The sequence below is a fragment of the Rana temporaria genome, chromosome 2 (assembly GCF_905171775.1).
Source record: "Rana temporaria chromosome 2, aRanTem1.1, whole genome shotgun sequence".
In the NCBI taxonomy this organism is placed as follows: Eukaryota; Metazoa; Chordata; class Amphibia; order Anura; family Ranidae; genus Rana; species Rana temporaria.
Genome location: NC_053490.1, coordinates 78,914,587 through 78,927,991, shown reverse-complemented (window position 1 = coordinate 78,927,991; position 13,405 = coordinate 78,914,587). Strand labels below are relative to the sequence as shown.

General features: G+C 40.0%; 1 protein-coding gene across 9 annotated transcripts in view; it reads left to right on the top strand.

Annotated features, from left to right (window-relative positions):
- FRY (FRY microtubule binding protein) overlaps nt 1–13,405 on the top strand; it is a 362,513-nt gene that overhangs the window by 237,765 nt on the left and 111,343 nt on the right. For all 9 annotated transcript variants that reach the window (XM_040340443.1, XM_040340444.1, XM_040340446.1 and 6 more), the window contains 2 exons: nt 4,918–5,017; nt 7,958–8,129. In XM_040340443.1, the coding sequence (XP_040196377.1) occupies nt 4,918–5,017; nt 7,958–8,129 (272 nt within the window). The remainder of the gene's footprint in view (nt 1–4,917; nt 5,018–7,957; nt 8,130–13,405) is intronic.

Genomic DNA, 13,405 nt, shown 5'->3' with positions numbered 1-13,405 from the left:
ATTGCTGCCCAAAGACCAGAGCACTTTTTGCGATTCGGGACTGCGCAGCTTTAACTGACAATTGCGCGGTCGTGCGACGTGGCTCCCAAACAAAATTGGCGTCCTTTTTTTCCCACAAATAGAGCTTTCTTTTGGTGGTATTTATAGCGATCAGTGCTATAAAAATGCATTGGATTACTATAAAAATGCCACTGGCAGTGAAGGGGTTAACACTAGGGGGCGGGGAAGGGGTTAAGTATGCCTGGGTGTGTTCTTACTGTAGGGGGGGGGTGGCCTCACTAGGGGAAACACTGATCCTCTGTTCATACATTGTATGAACAGAAGATCAGGCATTTCTCCCCCTGACAGGACCGAGAGCTGTGTGTTTACACACACAGCTCCCGGTCCCCGCTCTGTAACGAGCAATCGCGGGTGCCCGGCGGCGATCGAGCCCGCCGGGCACACGCACAGGAGTCGGGGGCGAGCGGGGGGCGCGCGCCTCCGGCGGCACGCACGCGCCCCTAGTGGCCGCTCGAAGAGCGGACGTATAGCTACGGGCTCTCGCCCAGGAGAGCCGACCTGCCGCCGTATAATGACGGTGGCTGGTCGGCTGGTCGGCTAGTAGTTAAAATTACCTTTTGCTTTTCAATCTGCAATGCTGTAATTTTCTGTAAAATGCAATATGGCTACCTGGAGGTGTTCTGTACAAAGATGGGTTTTCGTTAATTTGGATATTTCCGAATTAACGAATTTGTCAAAATTCGTTAATAAACTAATTCGGATTGAAACAAATTGCACATGTCTATTGCTAAGATAAGTCCGATTGTTGCCACCCACTGCAACAAAATTTGTATTATTGGTAAGATACTCCCAAAGGGAAATACCATCTAAAGGGATGCAGACCCTGCCACTTTCCTCTTTACCACCCTGCAAGTGCAGCAGCTGATTGATATTTATAAAATAACTCCCATTAGATGCACTTTGCACACGGACAAACAAACAGTTTCTTCATAATAATAGAACATAGGAATCTGGAACATTGTCAAAATCCTGCAATGTACACAAATCACCCATGATGAATGTATTTTTAGGCTCGGTTCACACTAGTGCAATGTGGGAACCCTGCGAATCCACTGTGGGTTCCCACATCGCACCTGACTCGCAAGGCAGGTCACACTGCACTATGCAAACTGCTGGGCATGTCAATACACGTCACGAAAGATGATACAAATCAGTTCACGCATCGCAGTGCGAACTGCCAATTCAGTCAGGAAGTGGATCGCATGGGTGTGAACACCCATGCGATCCGATTCTGGTGTGCACCAAAAAAAAAAGGGTCCTGTGCACGTTTAGTCCGAACGCGATGCAAATTCAGCCATACAATCTGTATGGCTGACTTTGCATGGCACAGACATCGCATGTGATTTGCACAGCAGTGCGGTACGAATCACACACAATATCTCACAGCACACCAGTGTGAACCGGGACTTACTCTTAGATCCAGGGTAAAGGATAAGGCAGCTTGTGTGTTTGACTGGAAAATGTGCATACAAAGCTGAACTCTGGATATGATCAAAATTGCATTCTTACCTGGTTCAGCTTGGATCGATCTAAGTGTGCATATCTTGTACCTTCATGATGTCACCACCGTTCAACCCTGTCCAATTGTACAACAAATTGGATAAATGTAAGATCATGGCATATGGCTTTAAAGCTTCATGAAAATACAACATAAAAATCGCTATGAAGGTGCAATAATGCTGGCTATAGACTTGGTAATTATGGAGCTTTCCATACAGTTTTAACAACTGCAGTCTGCAAAGGCGACTTCAGACACTGACTAAAGTGGGGAAGAGGGCTTTATTATGGAAAAAAAATAGAAATTCTATATACAGTAGTTTGATAGACTGACTCAGAGGTTCTTTAGACTGTGGACAAAGTGGTTGGAAGTTGAAGGCTTGACTGATGTCTGGAGAAGAGGTAGGCAAGGTTTTACCACCTAATGTATCTGATGTCCTATTGTCCTGATAGCTCAGCTCCAATTGCATTGTGATGCAGGATCCTGGGGCGCAAAGGATACAAAATTAGAATGAGTTACCACCTTCAACTGGGACCCACAGAAGGTCAGAGCAGAAAATGGATGTAGCTTACTGTGAGTGGGCATAGGGTAAAAGCAAAGGGTTATTCTTATATGATATAGAAGTAAGAGGCGTGTTTTTCACAAAGTTTTTTTATTCATTTTAATTTAGTACCATTGTAGCCAACCCTTTCAGCCATCCGCTGTTACATTCACATGATGAGAAAAACATCAAAAACTGCTCACAGAAAACAAAAGACTGCAAGAGATTGCTCAATTATTACAGTAGAGTAGACTGTCAGAGACGGGTTGCTTGTTACAAGAAACTGCTCACATGTTATTGCACACGGTCAGTCTCTCCTGGACATCAATGCTTCAATGTATTTTCCCAAATGATTTGATTTATTAGCCGCCCTATTCTTCTTTTTTTTTTTTTTTATAGATTGTCTACAATTTCATACAATAAAAAACACTGCATAAAACAGATCACATCTTCTGACAACCGACAATTGTTAATTATTTACCCCCACCCTGTTTAGCTGCCTTATTTTAAAATTGCTGTTTGGTACCTCTAAGGCCCCGTACACACGACCAAACATGTCTGCTGAAACTGGTCCGCGGGCCAGTTTCAGCAGACATGTTCGGTCGTGTGTAGGCCCAAGCGGACAGGATTCCAGCAAACATTTGCCCGCCGGGCCTTTTCCCAGCGGACAAATATTCCTGGACTTGTTTTAAAACAGCCCGCTGGAATCCTGCCCGCTCGGACATGTTCGGTCGTCTGTACAGACCTACCGTACATGTCCGAGCGCCCGCCATCCCTCGCATGCGTCGAATGACTTTGACGCATGCGTGGAAGCATTTAACTGGCAGGCCCGCCCACGTCGCCGCGTCATCGTCGCGGCGACACCGTGGACACGCCCCGCGTATTGTTTACGCGTGGATTTCTGTATGATGGGCAGACATGTACGGCGGACCGGTTTCATCGTACATGTTTGCCGTGTGTACACGGCCTGATAGGAGCTTGGACTTGCTGTATATAGTTTGAGGCCCTGATTTCTTCATACTTCTTTAAAACCTGAAATGCCACTTTTGGGTGGACAAGTTCTTTTTTTTTTTTCATGAGAGAATGCAGGTTACAATCAGAGTGGCCACAACCTTTGACCAGTGAGACAATATAAGAAAGACAGTGTACCTTAGTCTGCTTTCGAACTACATTAATAGTACTGGTTCTAAGGAATGGATGAACAAGAAACACAGTCGGGCTAACAATTAGCAAGTGGAGGAAAGTGGGGAGTATATGTTGAGTAAAGTGGAGGATGAGACATCATATGAGGGGGGGGGGGGTCATTGGGATTAGTCTTTTAAAGGGAATCTGTATTGTTTTTACATATGGCTATGATAGCAATGGGCTTGATGGGAATAAGTACGGTATATCAAAATGTGCTTTAATGTTTTTTTATTTTTTTTTGCTGTTTTGTCGTGTCTGTGCTCTCTGCTCAGTGGTGCTGTTCAATAAAGTGTAGCTAAGTTTTGTTCGTTTCGTACAGTTCAGATCTATTGTTTGTATTGAAACTGGATGAAAACAGGAGAATCTATGTGGTGTGTCCTGTAGTTCCAGCAATTATTCAGTAGCGATGTTAGCTGCTATCTTATTTATAAATATATATATATATATATATATATATATATATATATATATATATATATATATATATATATATATATATATATATATATATATATATATATATATATATATATGAGATGGATAGGGGGAGACCTGTTTATGATAAATCTGTATATAAAATACAAATGAAATAGGGAACGATAATCTAATATAGTTCCCCCAAAGATTACATTACATACTCAAAAATGTATTAAAGCTTAAAGTGATTTCCTGCACTTTCATTAGATTAACTTATTTAAAAAGTTGTGTATATGTATATATGTGTGTGTGTGTATATGTGTATATATATATATATATATATAGTTAGATCCATATATATATATATATATATATAGTTAGATCCATATATATATATATATATATATATATATATATATATATATATATATATATATATATATATATATATATATATATATAGTTAGATCCATATATATTTGTAAACAAACACAATATTCATACTTTTGGCTCTGTTTGCCACCAGAATAAAATAAAAGTGCCTTGCAAAAGTATTCGGCCCCCTTGAACTTTGCGACCTTTTGCCACATTTCAGGCTTCAAACATAAAGATATAAAACTGTAATCTTTTTGAAGAATCAACAACAAGTGGGACACAATCATGAAGTGGAACGAAATTTATTGGATATTTCAAACTTTTTTAACAAATAAAAAACTGAAAAATTGGGCGTGCAAAATTATTGCAAAACTTTGCATTTTCTGAATGAATGCAAAGCATTGTATGATTGGACTTTGTGGAGAGCGTGATGTCCCCACCTCACCTCAACCTCATAGGGAGGCAGTATGGTGACATCACGCTCTTCACCTCATAATGACTCATCTCTCATCACTTCTACTGTAGACAGAAATACCAGCTAATAAATTTCTGTTGGCAACTTTTTCGGCCCTGAGTTTGTTTACAGCTTCCTATTACCTTGCTATAATAGTTATGGCTGTGACAGTAAGAGGGTTAAATATATAAAGTAGATTATTTGGGTTAGTTTGAAGCACAATCGAGGAAAGTGAGCCTGTTGATCAATTTAATATGCTTATATACTGATTTAACTTCTATATTAAATGAAAAGGTGTTATTTCAGTGGTATTGTTATAGTGACTATGAGGACTAAAGTATAAAATGTAATTTGGCTTAACTGAAATAATTGTATCTTTAATCCTAGGAATTATCCATTTGACATTGTGACTTTGCTGAATCTGGTCCTCTTTAAAGCCTCCGATACCAGTCGGGAAATCTATGAGATCTCGGTGCAGTTAATGCAGGTATGTGGATTCATTCTTTAATTGAAATATATCCTGACATTTAATTGAAAAGCATTTGTATTTTCCAGCCTGGAGAACTGAAAGTGACTAATGTGACAGGCAAACACCAGCCTGTTTTACAGTTCAGAGACCCATTGATTTCAGTCTGCTGCTTAGAATGCAAATATAACACAGAGGTGACTTGACTAAGCTACTTACCCACAGTGGATGTTCCCATCTTTTTCAAAAATTATTTTTATTTTTTTGCATATAACCTACTAGTACTTGATTTTTTTTTATTTTTTACAGTGGACAGAAACTCTTAGCCACATTTATTCGAAAGGATGGCAAAAAAAACGTATTAAGCATGGTTCAGTTTGCTGCAACAAGAGATAAAAAAAACCTTCCTGTTCCCCTAAGGCAATCGTATAGTCCCTGGATCAAAAATCCTACGGTGTTATTAATTATTAATATTAAAGCGGAGTTCCGGCCACAATTTCACTTTTTAAATATAAATACCCCTGTAATACACAAGCTTAATGTATTCTAGTTAAGTTAGTCTGTAAACTAAGGTCCGTTTTGTTAGGTTGATACAGCATTTAGACACTTTATAAAATAGAAATTGACTGGGGCCATCTTAAGTGTGGGCATCATGAAGCCAGACTGTATGACTTCCTGGATTTCAGCCTTGCAGATCTCGCACATGCTCAGTGCTGCACAAAGCAGTGTAATAGGTTTCAGATCAGGTTTCAGCACCTGTACTGTCCAAGTCACATGATTCTTTGAGACTGGGGAGTGCACAGACTCCTGGAAAGTTACACCCACTACATTCCCAGGAGTCTGTGCGGTGTAGGTTAGGAAGCTTAAGCACCTAGGTGCAGGAAGAGGGAAGATTAACTATTCTGCCTAGCAACAACACTTTGAAGGCATCTAAAAAAAAAAAAGTTTTTTCTTAAAGGACTAATGAAATTTTTTTAAAACTACTGATGTAATGTTATATTTATGGGTGGAACTCCACTTTAATAGGCAGGTTTATTCTGTACATTTAGAAATAAACGTGACTTTTTTTTTTTTAAAACAATCTACTTGAGGTGGCTAGAATGGTCCCTGAGGAAGTCTATTTCACATTTTTACTGTGAAAATGCCTTCCTGTATGCAAAGGGTAAACTCTTATTCTCCAGACGCAAAGAGTATACCTTTTGTCTTTTGCATTGATCTTAAAGTGAAGTCAAGTTTACTATATGTCCATGTATACATGGTGATCATATCCCCTTTAATAATTGCCTCTCTTTAAGTAAGGAAAAATACATTCAGTTCAGCTAATATTTCTCACAGCTGAGGTCATTCATACGGTATGCACTCATCAACTATAACTTTATGACCACTGACAGGTTAAGTAAATAACATTAAATTCCTTTTTCTAATGGCATTTGAAAGCCATTCGGATATATTTTGCAGCAAGTAAACATGTTGTCCCTGAAGTTGATTTGTTGAAAGCTAGGGCATTGCAGTTTGTTGGGTATGGGGGTTTATAGCCGCAGACTACTCAAAGTGCCCATATTCACCCTTGTCCACAGCCAAAGGCGCTTACAATGGGCAAGTGAGCATCAGAACTGCACTATAGAGCAATATAAGAAGGTGTCCTTGTCTGATGAATCGTGTTTACTTTTACACCATGTGGATGGCCGAATGTGTCTAGTTTCATCCATGCCTCGATGTGTCAGGGCTGTTTTGGTGGCAAAAGAGGGGTTAACTCAGTATTAGGTGGGTGGTCATATAGTTATGGCTGATTGGTGTATATTGACAAATTCAACTGGCATTAGTAGCAATAAACCTTGCATGAGACACCTAGGAACAGTGAAAACAGGTTGTTCTACCCTTTTTTTCCGCAAGGTAGAAAACAAACATGGTTCTAATGCAGAAAAGCTTTGTCTACAGAAAGTCCATAGTATAAAACAAAACGTCTGCTTGTCTGAGTCACTAATTCAACTTATGTAAGGTCCTAACTAACAGGGTGCCTCCTCAAAAGTTCCCCAAAATTAACAAACACTTGTATACTGTGTTCTGGCAGCACTCAGCCTTTTCACCCAGTAGCAGGTTTCCACGAGAGCCCTGAGTATCAGTCAGCTCACATACAGTGTATAGAGGCCTGTGCTCAGCAGGTAAGATGAGGACATGGCAATGTCCCACTCAAATTTCCACAAAGCCCCTGGGTCCAGGACCCAGAACAGAACTTAAGATTCTGAAAAAAATAAAATTCAGTTTTCACCCCATCAGACACAAACCTTGGACCGACCCCTTCAGCATGTGTAGGTGAGAAACATAGCTAACACCTATACAAATTCTGGAATCCCGCTAGCCAATACTTTACACTGCTTTCTTATATATAATAAAGTCCATGCACCCAACAAGGTGTGTTCTCAGAAACCACCAAAAATAATCAAAACGAGAGGGAGTATAAAGAAATCTCTAAAGGTGGTTGTAAACCCTTACATATACCCAGTGAAGTGACTGGCCTCAGGTTATACACAGAGATGACACAAATCCTCCTACATAAATTGTACCTGTTTATCTGCAGCCCTCTCTCCTCTACATCCATTCAATGTCCAGAATTTCTAAAGCTTTTCTGAGCTTCTAGAGAGCAGAGAGTGGGGAGCTGAAGTTAGGCAGCGGAGATAAATTATACTTGGCATTCTGGATTGAGACAAGTACACACTATATAGAGGGGTGTGCTTTGCTCATATTTCATGCCTGAGGTTTACAACCACTTTAAGGAAGAAGGTGTTAACAAATGAATGTAAACCATGTTTTGGTCTATATTCTGTAAACTTACAGTAACTATATATAATATGCATTTTGACTTTGCTGTATTCCTGAAATGTGCTTACAGGTGAAGTTAGTTTGGTATCAAACGGTTTGTAGGGAATAACTGAACTGAAAATCACTTTGTTCATCCTGTAGGTCCTGGAAGGAAAACTGTTCGTATATTCCAAAAAAGTAGCAGAGCAGAAGCCTGGAAGTATTCTGTATGGCACACACGGCATATTGCCACCCCTGTACAGTGTCTCATTAATTCGCCTTTCTAACGAGCTGGCACGGATGTATCCTGAGCTGACACTGCCACTGTTCTCAGGTACTTTCTACTTTTAGAGAACTTTGTTTTAGGTGTTTAGTACTTGGTCCTTTAGATCAGTGGTTCTGAACTCTGTCCTCAAGTACGCCTAACAAGCCATGTTTTCAGGATTTCCTTTATCTTGCACAGTTCAATGGCTTGGTATTTTAGACAGCTATTTTATCTAAGAGAAATTCCCAAGAAATGGCCAGTTGGGGGTACTTGAGGAGAGGTTTGAGAACCACTGCTTTAGATGGCTGTTGATTGTGTTATTCTGTATATAGAGAAATGAAAACTGTTTAGTGGACTTGCTTTGTATGTCTTAATACATTATAAGTAGTGTTTGAATTGATAGACAGCAGACAGAAAAGTGGAGCTCCATGTAGTAGCTTTTGGCTGCCCTAGTGGAGAACTGTAGGATTGTCATGTAATAAATGGCAGTGACATTGGGAAGACATACTGCTTTCATATTGTAGTCCAGAATTTTGAAATACCCTCTAATTTATTAACACAATTTTGTTAATACTGTCCTATGGTTTGAAGGCTTTTTAATTCATGCTTCATCCTCTTATATGTCATTATTTTTTAGGTCTGGTTGTTCCACCTCATTCCCCTTTTTTTTTTCTTTCTTTCTTTTCTTTCTTTCTTTTTTTTATTACTTTGTATTATAATGGCTACAAAATTAAAGCAATGAAATGGATCCGAATGATATGCTTCATTTGGATTGAAAACAATGCATTAGGATTTTAATTATCAGCATCTGCCATATGTTTAGCTTCCTGCTGAATGTCATTGCTGTGCTGCAAGCTCTTGTCAATGCTAACCGATCTTTAATCGGAATGGTGCAAATTTTATAAAATTACAGGAAGGAAAAGTGCCTTTCTGCACAAAACCCGTTTAAAAAAAAAGGGAAGTATGGCTTTTGTTGATATAGCTTTTCAGATTTATAGATTAACCTCTGTTATGTTTCTACAGTAATGCAATTGTTATATCGCCAGCTCTTAGTTATGACTGGTAGGTGCAGGGCCGTCTTTAATATGGTTTGGGCCCAGGGCAAACATTTTTTTTGGGCCCCCCTCCAGCTTATTTTGGGCCTGGCTGGTTCACATGTATGTTTTGGCGGTCCTTATTTGTGCAGGTACAGCAGCCCATTGATTTGAATGGGCTGCCATGCCTTTGTTTCCTGCAGAAAAAAGGTGCATTCAGCATTTTAAAAATACAGTTGCCTTGAAATCCATTCTGCTTTTGCACCATGCTACTTACCTGCAGTTCTTGCACACACAAACGCACTGTGTTTTTAAAAGCGTGACCTAAACAACTAAAAATGCAGCAAGTTTGACAGTGCGGGAACTGCAGATAAGTCACAGCAGACAGCAGAATGGACAGACAGTGCTGTATTTCAGTGCTTGATGGGCATAGGCGTGCCATGTGCGCAGCCTATTACATGAGGCATGCGCTTTTCTTTGCAGGGAACGCAGGCATGGCGGCCCATTCAAATGAATGGGCTGCTGTGCCTGCGCAAATGTGGGCCGCCAAAACACATACATGTGAACCAGCCAGGCCCAAAATAAGCCCATCAAGCAGTTAAATACAGACAGTAATGTCATGTACTCTGAGGCTTTACTCAGCCTGGACTGCAGGTCTGGTCTGTGATTTAAAGAGTTCCTCTATTTTACACATGGCATGGCATGGGGTCCCATGGTGCTAAAGCAGAATGGACAGACGGTGCTGTGACCCCCATGCCATGCCATGTGTAAAATAGAGGAACTTTTTAAAACACTGACCAGACCTGCAGTGAATCATCAAATATTATAAAGACTTTGGGCACACTCTACAGAAAACTTCAATTTACAATATAGATTAGCAAACAGTGACATACCTTGAGGAGCAGGACATGAAGAAGTCAGCCTCAGGAAGAGCAAACTGGGGATGTTATAAAATCACATTCTAATTCACTTTTATATACAAGCAGCACCCAGTGGCAGGAAGGGAGAAGTGCGCGTCTAAAGGGAAGTCAGGGGTGCTGTACATTTTAAAACACTGGGAAGGGAAGCAGTACTGTCACTGGCTGCGTGCCGCTGATGATTTTCAGCCTGATTTGTGGGCAGCACAGGGGCTTAACGGGAGGCAGGGCCGCCATCAGGAATTATGGGGCCACTTACACAGCTTCAGGCATGGGCCCCCTGGAGCAAAGAACCGGGATGGGGGGTGCTGAAATTGAGAAGCAGGGGGGGGCTGCCGCAAATTTAGAAGCGGGGGGCCCTTTACAAAAAAAGAAATAAAGAAAGAAATAAAGAAAAATTATATATAAAAAAGGGGTGTAGCCATCTGGGGACCTCTGGGCCCTTTAATAAAAAGAAAAAAAGAAATAAAATATATATATATATAAAATATATTTTAAAAAGGGAGTTGCCATCTGGGGCCCTGGGGACCTCTGGGCCCTTTAATATTTTTTTTTTAATAAAAATAAATTACAAAAAAAAGGGGGTTGCCATCCGGGACCTCTGGGCCCTTTAATAAAAAATATATATAAAGAAACATTTATAAAAAAAAGGGGGGGTTGCCATCCAGGGCCCTGGGACCTCTGGGCCCTTAAATTAAAAATAAATAAAACAAATATATAAACAAAAATAAAAAAATAAACATTTATAAAAAAAGATAAAGGGTGTTTGCCACATGGGGACCTCTGAGCCCTTTAATAAAAAAAAAAAAAAAAAAAAAAATATATATATATATATATATATATATATATATATATAAAAAGAAATAAAATATATAAAAAAAATATTTTTTATTAAAAAAAGGGGGTTGTCATCCGGGGCCCTGGGGAACTATGGGCCCCTGGGGACCCCCAGACCTCTAAAAAAAAATTGCCCTTTAATAAAAAATAAAATAAAAATATATTAAAAAATTGTCCCTTTAATAAAAATATATAATTTTTTTTTATTATTTAAAAAAAAAAAAAAAAAAGGGGGGGGTTGCCATCTGGGGCCCTGGGGTCCTCCGGGACCCCTTTTTTTTTAAAGGGGGTTGCTTTGGGCCCCCAACAGTGACAGGGCCCAGGGCACCTGCCCCATTTGCCCTGCGGTAAAGACGGCCCTGGTTAGGTGATACAGTATCTAATGATTACAGTGTCTGTCTTCAGGGTTACCAATTCCTGTATTTATAGATCAAAGACAATGTATGCAATGGCTTAGAAAATACTTAGAACTATACACATTAATCTATGTTCCTGAAAAAGCTTACAGGCTATTGTCCCTGGTACACCAAGTGACCATTAACAAAGAACGCGTGTTTGGGTTGTGGGGGTCCTTGGTGGCAACTGAATGATTAAACCTATCGCTTGCAAGGCAGAATGCCACCATGCTATGCGTCGTAATGAGATGATCCATTTATTCAGCCTCAATAATAATATATGTGTGTGCAGTGTTTTCCATGCCTTCATCCCCATATCAGAATTAGCTGTGCTCATATTGTAGGACTGGGCTTTGGGTTTTAAAAATCTCTGCCCCCTACCCACATCTGAGCACTGTACCTTGGTTCCATCCCTATCCACCTCTCCGTACCACAACTTTTAGAGAATACAGAACCAAGTATCATTCTGTGCTACAAAGTAATTTGTATGGAATTTGATAGACCCTCCCCAGCAACAGTTGACCCCCTGCCACAAAATACCACCCCAACAACCATAGACCCTCATGCAGCCAGCAGAAATAGACCTCTTCCTGAATGATAGGTCTCTCCCAGAAACAATAGACCTACCCAGTAACAACAGACCCACAAACACAAATAGATCCCCCAGTAGGCAACATCAATAGACCCTCCAGCATTCCTTGCCATAAAATACATTCAGTGCTAAAGGTAACAGAAATTGTGTTTCCCCACGTTCCCGCTGAAAAAAAGTGTAGGACAAAAGGCATGTTCAGACTTGCTCCAAAATATTGACACTTAACAAACATGCCTATAGCGTTAATGCAAGTTGTACATTTAGTTTTGCCTGCATTTAGTATGCAATAAAGGCGAGTTAAAAACGATCCCTAAGCGCTCTTTGCGCTTTTGACACAAGCTTGACCAGTGTTAAAAACCCACCCAAGATGCCTAGTTTTTTTTCTTGGCTCCTGTGAACAAGGACTAACTCCCTGCAAACGTGCCGCAAACCCATCTCCAACTCGCTGCAAACACTTGCCAGTGAGTTTATGGTGTGTTACCATAGACGTGAAATAAAAGGAGTTGAGATGCTTCAACTCTACGTGAAGCTTCATTTTTTAAGTGCATCAGTGCGACACAAACGCTTCATGTTTTTATAATGTGAATAGCACTGAGTTGTCCACAGTATTAATTGCAGACTGCTTTACCAGGAGTTTGAGGAAAGTTAAAAACATGCCCCGGATGCCTGGTTCTAGAGCTCTTTTACACAGGCGTTGAAAATAGGTGGTTGTGTCACATTTTTAACGCTTCCTTAATGCCTATTAAAAGGGAGCGGATAGACGTGTTCACTGTAGTGTTAGGGTTGCTGCAAGGCGAAAATAACCCTGCCTGCCAAGTTTGGCATGCATTGACACTTTGCAACTGCCTTCATTCACATCTATAGAAACGCACAACACGAACACCTTAATCTGCCTGACGCAAAATGAATGCCTGTACAATACATCCTAAATGCTCATTAACGCGCTTTTAGCCTTTTTTTATTTAACACACGTGTCCTAAATCTATATAAACCTAAGAACAAAAATATAATAAATGCAGCTTTACCAGTCTTTAGATGTCTTTCATTTTTTTCAGATATGTTTTCCTTTATTTTGACACTAACACCCTTCCTGTCCTATGGTGACAACACTCATTAACTGATTTGCATCTATGAATGAGCAACATTGTCACACAAACATTAGCAGTGTTTTAAGGCTAGAGATCACCTCTGTTTCTGCTCATATCCATAACATAAGCTGGCCATAGATGGGTTGAACCTATGGCTGTCCCCATTGCAGAGAAGTTGATTTAACAATCGACTTCTCTTGAACCAGCTTGCTGGAAAATTTTGCCTAGATCGGTTCTACACCCAATGTGCTGCAGCATTGATCAATGTATTCTGATAGTGGAGGAGTCCCTGCTGTCAGAATAAAATAACACAGTGGGGGGGCATCCCTCCATCCACTTTGCTTTTGTGCATGGGGATTCTATTCATTTTTGTCTGGTAGGATCAAATGGTATTTTCTGCACTTGTTAAATAGTATATTTAATAGACCAAAAGATAGACTATAAAAGTTATTGTTTGGATTTACATAGACTTTAAACCAGTG